This window comes from Ascaphus truei, unplaced genomic scaffold (assembly GCF_040206685.1).
Source record: "Ascaphus truei isolate aAscTru1 unplaced genomic scaffold, aAscTru1.hap1 HAP1_SCAFFOLD_342, whole genome shotgun sequence".
NCBI lineage: Eukaryota > Metazoa > Chordata > Amphibia > Anura > Ascaphidae > Ascaphus > Ascaphus truei.
The window spans coordinates 34892-56898 of NW_027456421.1; the positions used below are offsets into that span (position 1 = coordinate 34892).

Consider the following 22007-nt stretch of genomic DNA (forward strand, 5'->3'; position numbering starts at 1 on the left):
TGTGTGTGTGGCTGCGGTGTGTGCACGTGTGACAGCCGTGTGTGTGTGTGGCTGCGGCGTGTGCACGTGTGACAGCCGTGTGTGTGTGTGTGTGTGGCTGCGGCGTGTGCACGTGTGACAGCCGTGTGTGTGTGTGGCTGCGGCGTGTGCACGTGTGACAGCCGTGTGTGTGTGTGGCTGCGGCGTGTGCACGTGTGACAGCCGTGTGTGTGTGTGTGTGTGTGTGTGTGTGTGTGTGTGTGTGTGGCTGCGGCGTGTGCACGTGTGACAGCCGTGTGTGTGTGTGTGTGTGTGTGTGTGTGTGTGTGTGTGTGTGGCTGCGGCGTGTGCACGTGTGACAGCCATGTGTGTTTCCCTTAGGCATCCTGTTACCTGAAGCAGGCCAAGTACAAAGCTGCAGAGCAACTTTACAAAGACATTCTCACACAGGCTCATGTCAAGGAGTTCGGATCTGTGGACGGTGAGTACCAGATACTACTGATACCATAGAAATACTGCTGTTACCCTCCCCCCGCCCCCAGGTACTGTTACACAGCGTGCTCTGTGCCTCATACGTGCTCTGTGTGTGCCTCATACAGCGTGCTCTGTGTGTGCCTCATACAGCGTGCTCTGTGTGCGCCTCATACAGCGTGCTCTGTGTGCGTCTCATACAGCGTGCTCTGTGTGTGCCTCATACAGCGTGCTCTGTGCCTCATACAGCGTGCTCTGTGTGCGTCTCATACAGCGTGCTCTGTGTGCGCCTCATACAGCGTGCTCTGTGTGCGTCTCATACAGCGTGCTCTGTGTGTGTCTCATACAGCGTGCTCTGTGCCTCATACAGCGTGCTCTGTGTGTGCCTCATACAGCGTGCTCTGTGTGTGCGTCTCATACAGCGTGCTCTGTGCGTGCCTCATACAGCGTGCTCTGTGTGTGTCTCATACAGCGTGCTCTGTGTGTGTCTCATACAGCGTGCTCTGTGTGTGTCTCATACAGCGTGCTCTGTGTGCGTCTCATACAGCGTGCTCTGTGTGTGCCTCATACAGCGTGCTCTGTGTGTGCCTCATACAGCGTGCTCTGTGTGTGCCTCATACAGCGTGCTCTGTGTGTGCCTCATACAGCGTGCTCTGTGTGTGCGTCTCATACAGCGTGCTCTGTGTGTGCCTCATACAGCGTGCTCTGTGTGTGCCTCATACAGCGTGCTCTGTGTGTGTGCCTCATACAGCGTGCTCTGTGTGTGCGTCTCATACAGCGTGCTCTGTGTGCGCCTCATACAGCGTGCTCTGTGTGTGCGTCTCATACAGCGTGCTCTGTGTGTGTCTCATACAGCGTGCTCTGTGTGTGTCTCATACAGCGTGCTCTGTGTGTGCCTCATACAGCGTGCTCTGTGTGTGCCTCATACAGCGTGCTCTGTGTGTGTGCCTCATACAGCGTGCTCTGTGTGCGCCTCATACAGCGTGCTCTGTGTGTGCCTCATACAGCGTGCTCTGTGTGTGCCTCATACAGCGTGCTCTGTGTGTGTGCCTCATACAGCGTGCTCTGTGTGTGTCTCATACAGCGTGCTCTGTGTGTGTCTCATACAGCGTGCTCTGTGTGTGCCTCATACAGCGTGCTCTGTGTGTGCCTCATACAGCGTGCTCTGTGTGCGTCTCATACAGCGTGCTCTGTGTGCGTGCCTCATACAGCGTGCTCTGTGTGTGCCTCATACAGCGTGCTCTGTGTGTGCCTCATACAGCGTGCTCTGTGTGTGCCTCATACAGCGTGCTCTGTGTGTGCCTCATACAGCGTGCTCTGTGTGTGCCTCATACAGCGTGCTCTGTGTGTGCCTCATACAGCGTGCTTACAGCGTGCTCTGTGTGCCTCATACAGCGTGCTCTGTGTGCGCCTCATACAGCGTGCTCTGTGTGCGCCTCATACAGCGTGCTCTGTGTGTGCCTCATACAGCGTGCTCTGTGTGTGTGCCTCATACAGCGTGCTCTGTGTGTGCCTCATACAGTGTGCTCTGTGTGTGCCTCATACAGCGTGCTCTGTGTGCGTCTCATACAGCGTGCTCTATGTGCGTGCCTCATACAGCGTGCTCTGTGTGTGCCTCATACAGCGTGCTCTGTGTGTGTCTCATACAGCGTGCTCTGTGTGTGCCTCATACAGCGTGCTCTGTGTGTGTCTCATACAGCGTGCTCTGTGTGTGCCTCATACAGCGTGCTCTGTGTGCGCCTCATACAGCGTGCTCTGTGTGCGCCTCATACAGCGTGCTCTGTGTGTGTCTCATACAGCGTGCTCTGTGTGTGCCTCATACAGCGTGCTCTGTGTGCGCCTCATACAGCGTGCTCTGTGTGTGCCTCATACAGCGTGCTCTGTGTGTGTCTCATACAGCGTGCTCTGTGTGTGCCTCATACAGCGTGCTCTGTGTGTGCCTCATACAGCGTGCTCTGTGTGTGCCTCATACAGCGTGCTCTGTGTGTGCGTCTCATACAGCGTGCTCTGTGTGTGCCTCATACAGCGTGCTCTGTGTGTGCCTCATACAGCGTGCTCTGTGTGTGCCTCATACAGCGTGCTCTGTGTGTGCCTCATACAGCGTGCTCTGTGTGTGCCTCATACAGCGTGCTCTGTGTGTGCCTCATACAGCGTGCTCTGTGTGCGTCTCATACAGCGTGCTCTGTGTGCGTCTCATACAGCGTGCTCTGTGCGTGCCTCATACAGCGTGCTCTGTGCGTGTCTCATACAGCGTGCTCTGTGTGCGTCTCATACAGCGTGCTCTGTGTGTGTGCCTCATACAGCGTGCTCTGTGTGTGCCTCATACAGCGTGCTCTGTGTGTGTCTCATACAGCGTGCTCTGTGTGTGTCTCATACAGCGTGCTCTGTGTGTGCCTCATACAGCGTGCTCTGTGTGTGCCTCATACAGCGTGCTCTGTGTGTGCGTCTCATACAGCGTGCTCTGTGTGCATCTCATACACCGTGCTCTGTGTGTGCCTCATACAGCGTGCTCTGTGTGCCTCATACAGCGTGCTCTGTGTGCGCCTCATACAGCGTGCTCTGTGTGCGTCTCATACAGCGTGCTCTGTGTGTGTCTCATACAGCGTGCTCTGTGTGTGTCTCATACAGCGTGCTCTGTGTGTGTCTCATACAGCGTGCTCTGTGTGTGTCTCATACAGCGTGCTCTGTGTGTGCCTCATACAGCGTGCTCTGTGTGTGTCTCATACAGCGTGCTCTGTGTGTGCCTCATACAGCGTGCTCTGTGTGTGCCTCATACAGCGTGCTCTGTGTGCGCCTCATACAGCGTGCTCTGTGTGCGTCTCATACAGCGTGCTCTGTGTGCGCCTCATACAGCGTGCTCTGTGTGTGTCTCATACAGCGTGCTCTGTGTGTGTCTCATACAGCGTGCTCTGTGTGTGTCTCATACAGCGTGCTCTGTGTGTGCCTCATACAGCGTGCTCTGTGTGTGCCTCATACAGCGTGCTCTGTGTGTGTCTCGTACAGCGTGCTCTGTGTGCGCCTCGTACAGCGTGCTCTGTGTGCGCCTCATACAGCGTGCTCTGTGTGTGCCTCATACAGCGTGCTCTGTGTGTGTCTCATACAGCGTGCTCTGTGTGTGCCTCATACAGCGTGCTCTGTGTGCGTCTCATACAGCGTGCTCTGTGTGCGCCTCGTACAGCGTGCTCTGTGTGCGTCTCGTACAGCGTGCTCTGTGTGTGCCTCATACAGCGTGCTCTGTGTGCGCCTCATACAGCGTGCTCTGTGTGCGCCTCATACAGCGTGCTCTGTGTGTGCCTCATACAGCGTGCTCTGTGTGTGCCTCATACAGCGTGCTCTGTGTGCGTCTCATACAGCGTGCTCTGTGTGCGTGCCTCATACAGCGTGCTCTGTGTGTGCCTCATACAGCGTGCTCTGTGTGTGTCTCATACAGCGTGCTCTGTGTGTGTCTCATACAGCGTGCTATGTGTGTGTCTCATACAGCGTGCTCTGTGTGTGCCTCATACAGCGTGCTCTGTGTGCGCCTCTTACAGCGTGCTCTGTGTGTGCCTCATACAGCGTGCTCTGTGTGTGTCTCATACAGCGTGCTCTGTGTGTGCCTCATACAGCGTGCTCTGTGTGTGTCTCATACAGCGTGCTCTGTGTGTGTCTCATACAGCGTGCTCTGTGTGTGTCTCATACAGCGTGCTCTGTGTGTGCCTCATACAGCGTGCTCTGTGTGTGTCTCATACAGCGTGCTCTGTGTGCGTCTCATACAGCGTGCTCTGTGTGTGTGCCTCATACAGCGTGCTCTGTTTGTGCCTCATACAGCGTGCTCTGTTTGTGCCTCATACAGCGTGCTCTGTGTGTGTCTCATACAGCGTGCTCTGTGTGTGCCTCATACAGCGTGCTCTGTGTGTGCCTCATACAGCGTGCTCTGTGTGTGCGTCTCATACAGCGTGCTCTGTGTGCGTCTCATACACCGTGCTCTGTGTGCGCCTCATACAGCGTGCTCTGTGTGCCTCATACAGCGTGCTCTGTGTGTGTCTCATACAGCGTGCTCTGTGTGTGTCTCATACAGCGTGCTCTGTGTGCGTCTCATACAGCGTGCTCTGTGTGCGTGCCTCATACAGCGTGCTCTGTGTGTGCCTCATACAGCGTGCTCTGTGTGTGTCTCATACAGCGTGCTCTGTGTGTGTCTCATACAGCGTGCTCTGTGTGTGTCTCATACAGCGTGCTATGTGTGTGTCTCATACAGCGTGCTCTGTGTGCGCCTCATACAGCGTGCTCTGTGTGCGCCTCATACAGCGTGCTCTGTGTGTGCCTCATACAGCGTGCTCTGTGTGTGTCTCATACAGCGTGCTCTGTGTGTGTCTCATACAGCGTGCTCTGTGTGTGCCTCATACAGCGTGCTCTGTGTGTGCCTCATACAGCGTGCTCTGTGTGTGCCTCATACAGCGTGCTCTGTGTGTGCCTCATACAGCGTGCTCTGTGTGTGTGCCTCTTACAGCGTGCTCTGTGTGTGCCTCATACAGCGTGCTCTGTGTGTGTCTCATACAGCGTGCTATGTGTGTGTCTCATACAGCGTGCTCTGTGTGCGCCTCATACAGCGTGCTCTGTGTGCGCCTCATACAGCGTGCTCTGTGTGTGTCTCATACAGCGTGCTCTGTGTGTGTCTCATACAGCGTGCTCTGTGTGTGTCTCATACAGCGTGCTCTGTGTGTGCCTCATACAGCGTGCTCTGTGTGTGCCTCATACAGCGTGCTCTGTGTGTGCCTCATACAGCGTGCTCTGTGTGTGCCTCATACAGCGTGCTCTGTGTGTGTGCCTCTTACAGCGTGCTCTGTGTGTGCCTCATACAGCGTGCTCTGTGTGCGTCTCATACAGCGTGCTCTGTGTGTGCCTCATACAGCGTGCTCTGTGTGCGCCTCATACCGCGTGCTCTGTGTGCGCCTCATACAGCGTGCTCTGTGTGTGTCTCATACAGCGTGCTCTGTGTGCGCCTCATACAGCGTGCTCTGTGTGCGCCTCATACAGCGTGCTCTGTGTGCGCCTCATACAGCGTGCTCTGTGTGTGCCTCATACAGCGTGCTCTGTGTGTGCCTCATACAGCGTGCTCTGTGTGTCTCATACAGCGTGCTCTGTGTGTCTCATACAGCGTGCTCTGTGTGCGCCTCATACAGCGTGCTCTGTGTGCCTCATACAGCGTGCTCTGTGTGTGCGTCTCATACAGCGTGCTCTGTGTGCGTCTCATACAGCGTGCTCTGTGTGTGCCTCATACAGCGTGCTCTGTGTGTGCCTCATACAGCGTGCTCTGTGTGTGCCTCATACAGCGTGCTCTGTGTGTGCCTCATACAGCGTGCTCTGTGTGTGCCTCATACAGCGTGCTCTGTGTGCGCCTCATACAGCGTGCTCTGTGTGCGCCTCATACAGCGTGCTCTGTGTGCGTCTCATACAGCGTGCTCTGTGTGCGTCTCATACAGCGTGCTCTGTGTGCGTCTCATACAGCGTGCTCTGTGTGTGTCTCATACAGCGTGCTCTGTGTGTGCCTCATACAGCGTGCTCTGTGTGCGCCTCATACAGCGTGCTCTGTGTGCCTCATACAGCGTGCTCTGTGTGTGCGTCTCATACAGCGTGCTCTGTGTGCGTCTCATACAGCGTGCTCTGTGTGCGTCTCATACAGCGTGCTCTGTGTGCGTCTCATACAGCGTGCTCTGTGTGCGTCTCATACAGCGTGCTCTGTGTGCGCCTCATACAGCGTGCTCTGTGTGTGTCTCATACAGCGTGCTCTGTGTGTGTCTCATACAGCGTGCTCTGTGTGTGCGCCTCATACAGCGTGCTCTGTGTGTGCCTCATACAGCGTGCTCTGTGTGTGCCTCATACAGCGTGCTCTGTGTGCGCCTCGTACAGCGTGCTCTGTGTGCGCCTCATACAGCGTGCTCTGTGTGTGCCTCATACAGCGTGCTCTGTGTGTGTCTCATACAGCATGCTCTGTGTGTGCGTCTCATACAGCGTGCTCTGTGCCTCATACGTGCTCTGTGTGTCTCATACAGCGTGCTCTGTGTGTGCATCATACAGCGTGCTCTGTGTGTGCCTCATACAGCGTGCTCTGTGTGTGCCTCATACAGCGTGCTCTGTGTGTGCCTCATACAGCGTGCTCTGTGTGTGCCTCATACAGCGTGCTCTGTGTGCGCCTCATACAGCGTGCTCTGTGTGCGTCTCATACAGCGTGCTCTGTGTGTGCGTCTCATACAGCGTGCTCTGTGTGCGTCTCATACAGCGTGCTCTGTGTGTGCCTCATACAGCGTGCTCTGTGTGCATCTCATACAGCGTGCTCTGTGTGCGTCTCATACAGCGTGCTCTGTGTGCGTCTCATACAGCGTGCTCTGTGTGCGTCTCATACAGCGTGCTCTGTGTGTGTCTCATACAGCGTGCTCTGTGTGGGTCTCATACAGCGTGCTCTGTGTGCGCCTCATACAGCGTGCTCTGTGTGTGCCTCATACAGCGTGCTCTGTGTGTGTCTCATACAGCGTGCTCTGTGTGCGTCTCATACAGCGTGCTCTGTGTGCGCCTCATACAGCGTGCTCTGTGTGCGCCTCATACAGCGTGCTCTGTGTGTGCCTCATACAGCGTGCTCTGTGTGTGCCTCATACAGCGTGCTCTGTGTGCGTCTCATACAGCGTGCTCTGTGTGCGTCTCATACAGCGTGCTCTGTGTGCGTCTCATACAGCGTGCTCTGTGTGCGTCTCATACAGCGTGCTCTGTGTGCGCCTCATACAGCGTGCTCTGTGTGTGTCTCATACAGCGTGCTCTGTGTTTGCCTCATACAGCGTGCTCTGTGTGTGCCTCATACAGCGTGCTCTGTGTGTGTCTCATACAGCGTGCTCTGTGCCTCATACGTGCTCTGTGTGTGCCTCATACAGCGTGCTCTGTGTGTGCGTCTCATACAGCGTGCTCTGTGCGTGCCTCATACAGCGTGCTCTGTGTGTGTCTCATACAGCGTGCTCTGTGTGCGTCTCATACAGCGTGCTCTGTGTGTGTCTCATACAGCGTGCTCTGTGTGCGTCTCATACAGCGTGCTCTGTGTGCGTCTCATACAGCGTGCTCTGTGTGTGCGTCTCATACAGCGTGCTCTGTGTGTGTCTCATACAGCGTGCTCTGTGTGCGTCTCATACAGCGTGCTCTGTGTGCGTCTCATACAGCGTGCTCTGTGTGCGCCTCATACAGCGTGCTCTGTGTGTGCGTCTCATACAGCGTGCTCTGTGTGTGTCTCATACAGCGTGCTCTGTGTGCGTCTCATACAGCGTGCTCTGTGTGCGTCTCATACAGCGTGCTCTGTGTGTGCCTCATACAGCGTGCTCTGTGTGTGTCTCATACAGCGTGCTCTGTGTGTGTCTCATACAGCGTGCTCTGTGCCTCATACAGCGTGCTCTGTGTGTGTGCCTCATACAGCGTGCTCTGTGTGTGCCTCATACAGCGTGCTCTGTGTGTCATACAGCGTGCTCTGTGTGTGCCTCATACAGCGTGCTCTGTGTGTGCCTCATACAGCGTGCTCTGTGTGTGCCTCATACAGCGTGCTCTGTGTGTGTGCCTCATACAGCGTGCTCTGTGCCTCATACAGCGTGCTCTGTGCGTGCCTCATACAGCGTGCTCTGTGTGTGCCTCATACAGCGTGCTCTGTGTGTGCCTCATACAGCGTGCTCTGTGTGCGTCTCATACAGCGTGCTCTGTGTGCGTGCCTCATACAGCGTGCTCTGTGTGTGCCTCATACAGCGTGCTCTGTGTGTGTCTCATACAGCGTGCTCTGTGTGTGTCTCATACAGCGTGCTATGTGTGTGTCTCATACAGCGTGCTCTGTGTGTGCCTCATACAGCGTGCTCTGTGTGCGCCTCATACAGCGTGCTCTGTGTGTGTCTCATACAGCGTGCTCTGTGTGTGTCTCATACAGCGTGCTCTGTGTGTGTCTCATACAGCGTGCTCTGTGTGTGCCTCATACAGCGTGCTCTGTGTGCGCCTCGTACAGCGTGCTCTGTGTGCGCCTCATACAGCGTGCTCTGTGTGTGCCTCATACAGCGTGCTCTGTGTGTGTCTCATACAGCATGCTCTGTGTGTGCGTCTCATACAGCGTGCTCTGTGCCTCATACGTGCTCTGTGTGTCTCATACAGCGTGCTCTGTGCCTCATACGTGCTCTGTGTGTGTCTCATACAGCGTGCTCTGTGTGCGCCTCATACAGCGTGCTCTGTGTGCGTCTCATACAGCGTGCTCTGTGTGTGCCTCATACAGCGTGCTCTGTGTGTGCATCATACAGCGTGCTCTGTGTGTGCCTCATACAGCGTGCTCTGTGTGTGCCTCATACAGCGTGCTCTGTGTGTGCCTCATACAGCGTGCTCTGTGTGCGCCTCATACAGCGTGCTCTGTGTGCGTCTCATACAGCGTGCTCTGTGTGCGTCTCATACAGCGTGCTCTGTGTGTGCGTCTCATACAGCATGCTCTGTGTGTGCGTCTCATACAGCGTGCTCTGTGCCTCATACGTGCTCTGTGTGTCTCATACAGCGTGCTCTGTGCCTCATACGTGCTCTGTGTGTGTCTCATACAGCGTGCTCTGTGTGCGCCTCATACAGCGTGCTCTGTGTGCGTCTCATACAGCGTGCTCTGTGTGCGCCTCATACAGCGTGCTCTGTGTGTGCATCATACAGCGTGCTCTGTGTGTGCCTCATACAGCGTGCTCTGTGTGTGCCTCATACAGCGTGCTCTGTGTGTGCCTCATACAGCGTGCTCTGTGTGTGCCTCATACAGCGTGCTCTGTGTGCGCCTCATACAGCGTGCTCTGTGTGCGTCTCATACAGCGTGCTCTGTGTGCGTCTCATACAGCGTGCTCTGTGTGTGCGTCTCATACAGCGTGCTCTGTGTGCGTCTCATACAGCGTGCTCTGTGTGTGCCTCATACAGCGTGCTCTGTGTGCATCTCATACAGCGTGCTCTGTGTGCGTCTCATACAGCGTGCTCTGTGTGCGTCTCATACAGCGTGCTCTGTGTGCGTCTCATACAGCGTGCTCTGTGTGTGTCTCATACAGCGTGCTCTGTGTGGGTCTCATACAGCGTGCTCTGTGTGCGCCTCATACAGCGTGCTCTGTGTGTGCCTCATACAGCGTGCTCTGTGTGTGTCTCATACAGCGTGCTCTGTGTGCGTCTCATACAGCGTGCTCTGTGTGCGCCTCATACAGCGTGCTCTGTGTGCGCCTCATACAGCGTGCTCTGTGTGTGCCTCATACAGCGTGCTCTGTGTGTGCCTCATACAGCGTGCTCTGTGTGCGTCTCATACAGCGTGCTCTGTGTGCGTCTCATACAGCGTGCTCTGTGTGCGTCTCATACAGCGTGCTCTGTGTGCGTCTCATACAGCGTGCTCTGTGTGCGTCTCATACAGCGTGCTCTGTGTGCGCCTCATACAGCGTGCTCTGTGTGCGTCTCATACAGCGTGCTCTGTGTGTGTCTCATACAGCGTGCTCTGTGTTTGCCTCATACAGCGTGCTCTGTGTGTGCCTCATACAGCGTGCTCTGTGTGTGCCTCATACAGCGTGCTCTGTGTGTGCGTCTCATACAGCGTGCTCTGTGCGTGCCTCATACAGCGTGCTCTGTGTGTGTCTCATACAGCGTGCTCTGTGTGCGTCTCATACAGCGTGCTCTGTGTGCGCCTCATACAGCGTGCTCTGTGTGTGTCTCATACAGCGTGCTCTGTGTGCGTCTCATACAGCGTGCTCTGTGTGCGTCTCATACAGCGTGCTCTGTGTGTGCGTCTCATACAGCGTGCTCTGTGTGTGTCTCATACAGCGTGCTCTGTGTGCGTCTCATACAGCGTGCTCTGTGTGCGTCTCATACAGCGTGCTCTGTGTGCGCCTCATACAGCGTGCTCTGTGTGTGCGTCTCATACAGCGTGCTCTGTGTGTGTCTCATACAGCGTGCTCTGTGTGCGTCTCATACAGCGTGCTCTGTGTGCGTCTCATACAGCGTGCTCTGTGTGTGCCTCATACAGCGTGCTCTGTGTGTGTCTCATACAGCGTGCTCTGTGTGTGTCTCATACAGCGTGCTCTGTGCCTCATACAGCGTGCTCTGTGTGTGTGCCTCATACAGCGTGCTCTGTGTGTGCCTCATACAGCGTGCTCTGTGCCTCATACAGCGTGCTCTGTGTGTGCCTCATACAGCGTGCTCTGTGTGTGCCTCATACAGCGTGCTCTGTGTGTGCCTCATACAGCGTGCTCTGTGTGTGTGCCTCATACAGCGTGCTCTGTGTGTGCCTCATACAGCGTGCTCTGTGTGTGCCTCATACAGCGTGCTCTGTGTGCGTCTCATACAGCGTGCTCTGTGTGTGTCTCATACAGCGTGCTATGTGTGTGTCTCATACAGCGTGCTCTGTGTGTGCCTCATACAGCGTGCTCTGTGTGCGCCTCATACAGCGTGCTCTGTGTGTGTCTCATACAGCGTGCTCTGTGTGTGTCTCATACAGCGTGCTCTGTGTGTGTCTCATACAGCGTGCTCTGTGTGTGCCTCATACAGCGTGCTCTGTGTGTGTCTCATACAGCGTGCTCTGTGTGTGTCTCATACAGCGTGCTCTGTGTGTGTCTCATACAGCGTGCTCTGTGTGTGCCTCATACAGCGTGCTCTGTGTGTGTCTCATACAGCGTGCTCTGTGTGCGTCTCATACAGCGTGCTCTGTGTGTGTGTCTCATACAGCGTGCTCTGTTTGTGCCTCATACAGCGTGCTCTGTTTGTGCCTCATACAGCGTGCTCTGTGTGTGTCTCATACAGCGTGCTCTGTGTGTGCCTCATACAGCGTGCTCTGTGTGTGCCTCATACAGCGTGCTCTGTGTGTGCGTCTCATACAGCGTGCTCTGTGTGCGTCTCATACACCGTGCTCTGTGTGTGCCTCATACAGCGTGCTCTGTGTGCCTCATACAGCGTGCTCTGTGTGTGCCTCATACAGCGTGCTCTGTGTGCGCCTCATACAGCGTGCTCTGTGTGTGTCTCATACAGCGTGCTCTGTGTGTGTCTCATACAGCGTGCTCTGTGTGTGTCTCATACAGCGTGCTCTGTGTGTGTCTCATACAGCGTGCTCTGTGTGCGTCTCATACAGCGTGCTCTGTGTGCGTCTCATACAGCGTGCTCTGTGTGCGTCTCATACAGCGTGCTCTGTGTGCGTCTCATACAGCGTGCTCTGTGTGCGTCTCATACAGCGTGCTCTGTGTGCGTCTCATACAGCGTGCTCTGTGTGTGCCTCATACAGCGTGCTCTGTGTGTGTCTCATACAGCGTGCTCTGTGTGTGTCTCATACAGCGTGCTCTGTGCCTCATACAGCGTGCTCTGTGTGTGTGCCTCATACAGCGTGCTCTGTGTGTGCCTCATACAGCGTGCTCTGTGTGCGTCTCATACAGCGTGCTCTGTGTGTGCGTCTCATACAGCGTGCTCTGTGTGTGCCTCATACAGCGTGCTCTGTGTGCGCCTCATACAGCGTGCTCTGTGCCTCATACAGCGTGCTCTGTGTGTGCCTCATACAGCGTGCTCTGTGCCTCATACAGCGTGCTCTGTGTGTGCCTCATACAGCGTGCTCTGTGTGTGCCTCATACAGCGTGCTCTGTGTGTGCGTCTCATACAGCGTGCTCTGTGTGTGCCTCATACAGCGTGCTCTGTGCCTCATACAGCGTGCTCTGTGTGTGCCTCATACAGCGTGCTCTGTGTGTGCCTCATACAGCGTGCTCTGTGTGTGCCTCATACAGCGTGCTCTGTGTGTGCCTCATACAGCGTGCTCTGTGTGTGCCTCATACAGCGTGCTCTGTGTGTGTGCCTCATACAGCGTGCTCTGTGTGCGCCTCATACAGCGTGCTCTGTGTGCGCCTCATACAGCGTGCTCTGTGTGCGCCTCATACAGCGTGCTCTGTGTGTGCCTCATACAGCGTGCTCTGTGTGTGCCTCATACAGCGTGCTCTGTGTGTGCCTCATACAGCGTGCTCTGTGTGTGCCTCATACAGCGTGCTCTGTGTGTGCCTCATACAGCGTGCTCTGTGTGCGTCTCATACAGCGTGCTCTGTGTGTGTGCCTCATACAGCGTGCTCTGTGTGTGCCTCATACAGCGTGCTCTGTGTGTGCCTCATACAGCGTGCTCTGTGTGTGCCTCATACAGCGTGCTCTGTGTGTGCCTCATACAGCGTGCTCTGTGTGCGTCTCATACAGCGTGCTCTGTGTGCGTCTCATACAGCGTGCTCTGTGTGTGCGTCTCATACAGCGTGCTCTGTGTGTGCGTCTCATACAGCGTGCTCTGTGTGTGCCTCATACAGCGTGCTCTGTGTGTGTCTCATACAGCGTGCTCTGTGTGTGTCTCATACAGCGTGCTCTGTGTGCGTCTCATACAGCGTGCTCTGTGTGTGCCTCATACAGCGTGCTCTGTGTGTGCCTCATACAGCGTGCTCTGTGTGTGTGCCTCATACAGCGTGCTCTGTGTGTGTGCCTCATACAGCGTGCTCTGTGTGTGTGCCTCATACAGTGTGCTCTGTGTGCGCCTCATACAGCGTGCTCTGTGTGCGTCTCATACAGCGTGCTCTGTGTGTGCCTCATACAGCGTGCTCTGTGTGTGCGTCTCATACAGCGTGCTCTGTGTGTGCCTCATACAGCGTGCTCTGTGTGTGCCTCATACAGCGTGCTCTGTGTGCGCCTCATACAGCGTGCTCTGTGTGTGCCTCATACAGCGTGCTCTGTGTGTGCCTCATACAGCGTGCTCTGTGTGTGCCTCATACAGCGTGCTCTGTGTGTGCCTCATACAGCGTGCTCTGTGTGTGTCTCATACAGCGTGCTCTGTGTGTGCCTCATACAGCGTGCTCTGTGTGCGCCTCATACAGCGTGCTCTGTGTGTGCCTCATACAGCGTGCTCTGTGTGCGCCTCATACAGCGTGCTCTGTGTGTGCCTCGTACAGCGTGCTCTGTGTGTGTCTCATACAGCGTGCTCTGTGTGCGCCTCGTACAGCGTGCTCTGTGTGTCTCGTACAGCGTGCTCTGTGTGCGCCTCGTACAGCGTGCTCTGTGTGTGCGCCTCATACAGCGTGCTCTGTGTGTGTCTCATACAGCGTGCTCTGTGTGCGTCTCGTACAGCGTGCTCTATGTGTGTGTGTCTTATTCAGTGTACTATGTGTTTGTCTCTCAGATGATCACAAGCCTATCTGGATGCATGCAGAGGAGAGAGAAGAAATGAGCAAGGTGAGTATTTCTCTGTTCCCTGGGTGTGTGTGTACACTGGCTGCCTTGTGTGTTCTGGTCTGTGGGTGTGTGTGTGTGTATGTCCCCACCTGCTCACCTTGGTACATACCCGCTCTCTCTGTTAGCAGCGCTCAAGTCCCCCAGCGAGTAAGCGGGCAGGCAAGAGCGGACAGGAGCAGTGCCCCCTGTCACTTAGTCACACACACTCTCAGGACCCAGATCCCAGGCCTCTCACTGCTAATCACGCTCACGTCAGGGCCCAGGTCCCAGGCCTCTCACTACTAATCACGCTCACGTCAGGACCCAGATCCCAGGCCTCTGTCACTGCTAATCACGCTCACGTCAGGGCCCAGATCCCAGGCCTCTGTCACTGCTAATCACGCTCACGTCAGGGCCCAGATCCCAGGCCTCTGTCACTGCTAATCACGCTCACGTCAGGGCCCAGATCCCAGGCCTCTGTCACTGCTAATCACGCTCACGTCAGGGCCCAGGTCCCAGGCCTCTCACTACTAATCACGCTCACGTCAGGACCCAGATCCCAGGCCTCTCACTGCTAATCACGCTCACGTCAGGGCCCAGATCCCAGGCCTCTGTCACTGCTAATCACGCTCACGTCAGGACCCAGATCCCAGGCCTCTGTCACTGCTAATCACGCTCACGTCAGGGCCCAGATCCCAGGCCTCTGTCACTGCTAATCACGCTCACGTCAGGACCCAGATCCCAGGCCTCTCACTGCTAATCACGCTCACGTCAGGGCCCAGATCCCAGGTCTCTGTCACTGCTAATCACGCTCACGTCAGGGCCCAGATCCCAGGCCTCTCACTGCTAATCACGCTCACGTCAGGGCCCAGATCTCAGGCCTCTCACTGCTAATCACGCTCACGTCAGGGCCCAGATCCCAGGCCTCTGTCACTGCTAATCACACTCACGTCAGGGCCCAGATCCCAGGCCTCTGTCACTGCTAATCACGCTCACGTCAGGTCCCAGATCCCAGGCCTCTGTCACTGCTAATCACGCTCACGTCAGGGCCCAGGTCCCAGGCCTCTGTCACTGCTAATCACACTCACGTCAGGGCCCAGATCCCAGGCCTCTGTCACTACTAATCACGCTCACGTCAGGGCCCAGATCCCAGGCCTGTCACTGCTAATCACGCTCACGTCAGGGCCCAGATCCCAGGCCTCTGTCACTGCTAATCACGCTCACGTCAGGGCCCAGATCCCAGGCCTCTGTCACTACTAATCACGCTCACGTCAGGTCCCAGATCCCAGGCCTCTGTCACTGCTAATCACGCTCACGTCAGGACCCAGATCCCAGTCCTCTCACTGCTAATCACGCTCACGTCAGGGCCCAGATCCCAGGCCTCTGTCACTGCTAATCACGCTCACGTCAGGGCCCAGATCCCAGGCCTCTGTCACTGCTAATCACGCTCACGTCAGGGCCCAGATCCCAGGCCTCTGTCACTGCTAATCACGCTCACGTCAGGGCCCAGATCCCAGGCCTCTGTCACTGCTAATCACGCTCACGTCAGGGCCCAGATCCCAGGCCTCTGTCACTGCTAATCACGCTCACGTCAGGACCCAGGTCCCAGGCCTCTGTCACTGCTAATCACGCTCACGTCAGGACCCAGATCCCAGGCCTCTGTCACTGCTAATCACGCTCACGTCAGGGCCCAGATCCCAGGCCTCTCACTGCTAATCACGCTCACGTCAGGACCCAGATCCCAGGCCTCTGTCACTGCTAATCACGCTCACGTCAGGGCCCAGGTCCCAGGCCTCTCACTGCTAATCACGCTCACGTCAGGACCCAGATCCCAGGCCTCTGTCACTGCTAATCACGCTCACGTCAGGACCCAGATCCCAGGTCTCTGTCACTGCTAATCACGCTCACGTCAGGACCCAGATCCCAGGCCTCTGTCACTGCTAATCACGCTCACGTCAGGGCCCAGATCCCAGGCCTCTGTCACTACTAATCACACTCACGTCAGGGCCCAGATCCCAGGCCTCTGTCACTGCTAATCACGCTCACGTCAGGACCCAGATCCCAGGCCTCTGTCACTGCTAATCACACTCACGTCAGGACCCAGATCCCAGGTCTCTGTCACTGCTAATCACGCTCACGTCAGGGCCCAGATCCCAGGCCTCTCACTGCTAATCACGCTCACGTCAGGGCCCAGATCCCAGGCCTCTGTCACTACTAATCACGCTCACGTCAGGGCCCAGATCCCAGGCCTCTGTCACTGCTAATCACGCTCACGTCAGGGCCCAGATCCCAGGCCTCTCACTGCTAATCACACTCACGTCAGGGCCCAGATCCCAGGCCTCTCACTGCTAATCACTCTCACGTCAGGGCCCAGATCCCAGGCCTCTGTCACTGCTAATCACGCTCACGTCAGGGCCCAGGTCCCAGGCCTCTGTCACTGCTAATCACGCTCACGTCAGGGCCCAGATCCCAGGCCTCTGTCACTGCTAATCACACTCACGTCAGGGCCCAGATCCCAGGTCTCTGTCACTGCTAATCACGCTCACGTCAGGGCCCAGATTCCAGGCCTCTGTCACTGCTAATCACGCTCACGTCAGGGCCCAGATCCCAGGCCTCTGTCACTGCTAATCACACTCACGTCAGGGCCCAGATCCCAGGTCTCTGTCACTGCTAATCACGCTCACGTCAGGGCCCAGATCCCAGGCCTCTGTCACTGCTAATCACGCTCACGTCAGGGCCCAGATCCCAGGCCTCTGTCACTGCTAATCACGCTCACGTCAGGGCCCAGATCCCAGGCCTCTGTCACTGCTAATCACGCTCACGTCAGGGCCCAGATCCCAGGCCTCTGTCACTGCTAATCACGCTCACGTCAGTGCCCAGATCCCAGGCCTCTCACTGCTAATCACGCTCACGTCAGGGCCCAGATCCCAGGCCTCTGTCACTGCTAATCACGCTCACGTCAGGGCCCAGATCCCAGGCCTCTGTCACTGCTAATCACGCTCACGTCAGGGCCCAGATCCCAGGCCTCTGTCACTGCTAATCACGCTCACGTCAGGGCCCAGATCCCAGGCCTCTCACTGCTAATCACGCTCACGTCAGGGCCCAGATCCCAGGCCTCTGTCACTGCTAATCACACTCACGTCAGATCCCAGGCCTCTGTCACTGCTAATCACGCTCACGTCAGGGCCCAGATCCCAGGCCTCTGTCACTGCTAATCACGCTCACGTCAGGGCCCAGATCCCAGGCCTCTGTCACTGCTAATCACGCTCACGTCAGGGCCCAGATCCCAGGCCTCTGTCACTGCTAATCACGCTCATGTCAGGACCCAGATCCCAGGCCTCTGTCACTGCTATTCACGCTCACGTCAGGGCCCAGATCCCAGGCCTCTCACTGCTAATCACGCTCACGTCAGGGCCCAGATCCCAGGCCTCTGTCACTGCTAATCACTCTCACGTCAGGGCCCAGATCCCAGGCCTCTCACTGCTAATCACGCTCACGTCAGGACCCAGATCCCAGGCCTCTCACTGCTAATCACGCTCACGTGAGGGCCCAGATCCCAGGCCTCTGTCACTGCTAATCACACTCACGTCAGGGCCCAGATCCCAGGTCTCTGTCACTGCTAATCACGCTCACGTCAGGACCCAGATCCCAGGCCTCTGTCACTGCTAATCACGCTCACGTCAGGGCCCAGATCCCAGGCCTCTGTCACTGCTAATCACGCTCACGTCAGGGCCCAGATCCCAGGCCTCTGTCACTGCTAATCACGCTCACGTCAGTGCCCAGATCCCAGGCCTCTCACTGCTAATCACGCTCACGTCAGGGCCCAGATCCCAGGCCTCTGTCACTGCTAATCATGCTCACGTCAGGGCCCAGATCCCAGGCCTCTGTCACTGCTAATCACGCTCACGTCAGGGCCCAGATCCCAGGCCTCTCACTGCTAATCACGCTCACGTCAGGGCCCAGATCCCAGGCCTCTGTCACTGCTAATCACACTCACGTCAGATCCCAGGCCTCTGTCACTGCTAATCACGCTCACGTCAGGGCCCAGATCCCAGGCCTCTGTCACTGCTAATCACGCTCACGTCAGGGCCCAGATCCCAGGCCTCTCACTGCTAATCACGCTCACGTCAGGGCCCAGATCCCAGGCCTCTGTCACTGCTAATCACGCTCACGTCAGGGCCCAGATCCCAGGCCTCTGTCACTGCTAATCACGCTCACGTCAGGACCCAGATCCCAGGCCTCTGTCACTGCTAATCACGCTCACGTCAGGACCCAGATCCCAGGCCTCTCACTGCTAATCACGCTCACGTCAGGACCCAGATCCCAGGTCTCTGTCACTGCTAATCACACTCACGTCAGGGCCCAGATCCCAGGTCTCTGTCACTGCTAATCACGCTCACGTCAGGGCCCAGATCCCAGGTCTCTGTCACTGCTAATCACGCTCACGTCAGGACCCAGATCCCAGGCCTCTGTCACTGCTAATCACACTCACGTCAGGGCCCAGATCCCAGGCCTCTGTCACTGCTAATCACGCTCACGTCAGGACCCAGATCCCAGGCCTCTGTCACTGCTAATCAAGCTCACGTCAGGGCCCAGATATCCAGGCCTCTGTCACTGCTAATCACGCTCACGTCAGGGCCCAGATATCCAGGCCTCTGTCACTGCTAATCACGCTCACGTCAGGGCCCAGATCCCAGGCCTCTGTCACTGCTAATCACGCTCACGTCAGGACCCAGATCCCAGGTCTCTGTCACTGCTAATCACGCTCACGTCAGGGCCCAGATCCCAGGCCTCTGTCACTGCTAATCACACTCACGTCAGGGCCCAGATCCCAGGCCTCTGTCACTGCTAATCACACTCACGTCAGGGCCCAGATCCCAGGCCTCTCACTGCTAATCACGCTCACGTCAGGACCCAGATCCCAGGTCTCTGTCACTGCTAATCACACTCACGTCAGGGCCCAGATCCCAGGCCTCTCACTGCTAATCACACTCACGTCAGGGCCCAGATCCCAGGTCTCTGTCACTGCTAATCACACTCACGTCAGGGCCCAGATCCCAGGCCTCTGTCACTGCTAATCACGCTCACGTCAGGGCCCAGATCCCAGGCCTCTCACTGCTAATCACACTCACGTCAGGACCCAGGTCCCAGGCCTCTGTCACTGCTAATCACGCTCACGTCAGGACCCAGATCCCAGGCCTCTGTCACTGCTAATCACGCTCACGTCAGGACCCAGATCCCAGGCCTCTGTCACTGCTAATCACGCTCACGTCAGGACCCAGATCCCAGGCCTCTGTCACTGCTAATCACGCTCACGTCAGGACCCAGATCCCAGGCCTCTGTCACTGCTAATCACGCTCACGTCAGGACCCAGATCCCAGGTCTCTCACTGCTAATCACACTCACGTCAGGGCCCAGATCCCAGGCCTCTGTCACTGCTAATCACGCTCACGTCAGGGCCCAGATCCCAGGCCTCTGTCACTGCTAATCACGCTCACGTCAGGGCCCAGATCCCAGGTCTCTGTCACTGCTAATCACGCTCACGTCAGGGCCCAGATCCCAGGCCTCTGTCACTGCTAATCACACTCACGTCAGATCCCAGGCCTCTGTCACTGCTAATCACGCTCACGTCAGGGCCCAGATCCCAGGCCTCTGTCACTGCTAATCACGCTCACGTCAGGACCCAGATCCCAGGCCTCTCACTGCTAATCACGCTCACGTCAGGACCCAGATCCCAGGCCTCTGTCACTGCTAATCACGCTCACGTCAGGGCCCAGATCCCAGGCCTCTGTCACTGCTAATCACGCTCACGTCAGGGCCCAGGTCCCAGGCCTCTGTCACTGCTAATCACGCTCACGTCAGGGCCCAGATCCCAGGTCTCTGTCACTGCTAATCACGCTCACGTCAGGGCCCAGATCCCAGGCCTCTGTCACTACTAAACACGCTCACGTCAGGGCCCAGATCCCAGGCCTCTCACTGCTAATCACACTCACGTCAGGGCCCAGATCCCAGGCCTCTGTCACTGCTAATCAAGCTCACGTCAGGGCCCAGATATCCAGGCCTCTGTCACTGCTAATCACGCTCACGTCAGGACCCAGATCCCAGGCCTCTCACTGCTAATCACGCTCACGTCAGGACCCAGATCCCAGGCCTCTGTCACTGCTAATCACGCTCACGTCAGGGCCCAGATCCCAGGCCTCTCACTGCTAATCACGCTCACGTCAGGACCCAGATCCCAGGCCTCTGTCACTGCTAATCAAGCTCACGTCAGGGCCCAGATATCCAGGCCTCTGTCACTGCTAATCACGCTCACGTCAGGACCCAGATCCCAGGCCTCTGTCACTGCTAATCACGCTCACGTCAGGGCCCAGATATCCAGGCCTCTGTCACTGCTAATCACGCTCACGTCAGGGCCCAGATCCCAGGCCTCTGTCACTGCTAATCACGCTCACGTCAGGGCCCAGATCCCAGGCCTCTCACTGCTAATCACGCTCACGTCAGGACCCAGATCCCAGGCCTCTCACTGCTAATCACGCTCACGTCAGGGCCCAGATCCCAGGCCTCTCACTGCTAATCACGCTCACGTCAGGGCCCAGATATCCAGGCCTCTGTCACTGCTAATCACACTCACGTCAGGACCCGGATCCCAGGTCTCTGTCACTGCTAAACACGCTCACGTCAGGGCCCAGATCCCAGGCCTCTGTCACTGCTAATCACGCTCACGTCAGGACCCAGATATCCAGGCCTCTGTCACTGCTAATCACGCTCACGTCAGGGCCCAGATCCCAGGCCTCTCACTGCTAATCACGCTCACGTCAGGGCCCAGATCCCAGGCCTCTATCACTGCTAATCACGCTCACGTCAGGGCCCAGATATCCAGGCCTCTGTCACTGCTAATCACGCTCACGTCAGGGCCCAGATCCCAGGCCTCTCACTGCTAATCACGCTCACGTCAGGGCCCAGATCCCAGGCCTCTCACTGCTAATCACGCTCACGTCAGGGCCCAGATCCCAGGCCTCTCACTGCTAATCACGCTCACGTCAGGTCCCAGATATCCAGGCCTCTGTCACTGCTAATCACGCTCACGTCAGGTCCCAGATCCCAGGCCTCTCACTGCTAATCACGCTCACGTCAGGGCCCAGTTCCCAGGCCTCTCACTGCTAATCACGCTCACGTCAGGTCCCAGATATCCAGGCCTCTGTCACTGCTAATCACGCTCACGTCAGGGCCCAGATCCCAGGCCTCTCACTGCTAATCACGCTCACGTCAGGTCCCAGGCCTCTGTCACTGCTAATCAAGCTCACGTCAGGGCCCAGATCCCATGTCTCTGTCACTGCTAATCACGCTCACGTCAGGGCCCAGATCCCAGGCCTCTGTCACTGCTAATCACGCTCACGTCAGGACCCAGATCCCAGGCCTCTGTCACTGCTAATCACGCTCACGTCAGGACCCAGATCCCAGGCCTCTGTCACTGCTAATCACGCTCACGTCAGGACCCAGATCCCATGTGTCTGTCACTGCTAATCACGCTCACGTCAGGGCCCAGATCCCAGGCCTCTGTCACTGCTAATCACGCTCACGTCACGGCCCAGGTCCCAGGCCTCTGTCACTGCTAATCACACTCACGTCAGGGCCCAAATCCCAGGCCTCTCACTGCTAATCACGCTCACGTCAGGGCCCAGATCCCATGTGTCTGTCACTGCTAATCACGCTCACGTCAGGGCCCAGATCCCAGGCCTCTCACTGCTAATCACGCTCACGTCAGGGCCCAGGTCCCAGGCCTCTGTCACTGCTAATCACGCTCACGTCAGGGCCCAGATATCCAGGCCTCTGTCACTGCTAATCACGCTCACGTCAGGGCCCAGATCCCAGGCCTCTCACTGCTAATCACGCTCACGTCAGGGCCCAGGTCCCAGGCCTCTGTCACTGCTAATCACGCTCACCTCAGGACCCAGATCCCAGGCCTCTGTCACTGCTAATCACGCTCACGTCAGGGCCCAGATCCCAGTCCTCTGTCACTGCTAATCACGCTCACGTCAGGACCCAGATCCCAGGCCTCTGTCACTACTAATCACACTCACGTCAGGGCCCAGATCCCATGTGTCTGTCACTGCTAATCACGCTCACGTCAGGACCCAGATCCCAGGCCTCTCACTGCTAATCACGCTCACGTCACGGCCCAGGTCCCAGGCCTCTGTCACTGCTAATCACACTCACGTCAGGGCCCAAATCCCAGGCCTCTCACTGCTAATCACACTCACGTCAGGTCCCAGATCCCAGGCCTCTGTCACTGCTAATCACGCTCACGTCAGGGCCCAGATCCCAGGCCTCTGTCACCGCTAATCACGCTCACGTCAGGACCC

General features: G+C 57.0%; 1 protein-coding gene across 1 annotated transcript in view; it reads left to right on the forward strand.

The window, feature by feature from the left end:
• LOC142483605 (kinesin light chain 4-like) overlaps window positions 1–22007 on the forward strand; it is a gene marked incomplete at its 5' end in the record, with an annotated part of 197888 nt that overhangs the window by 34738 nt on the left and 141143 nt on the right. Inside the window, 2 exons of the mRNA XM_075583617.1 lie at window positions 361–460; window positions 13613–13665. Of these exons, the coding sequence (XP_075439732.1) occupies window positions 361–460; window positions 13613–13665 (153 nt within the window). The remainder of the gene's footprint in view (window positions 1–360; window positions 461–13612; window positions 13666–22007) is intronic.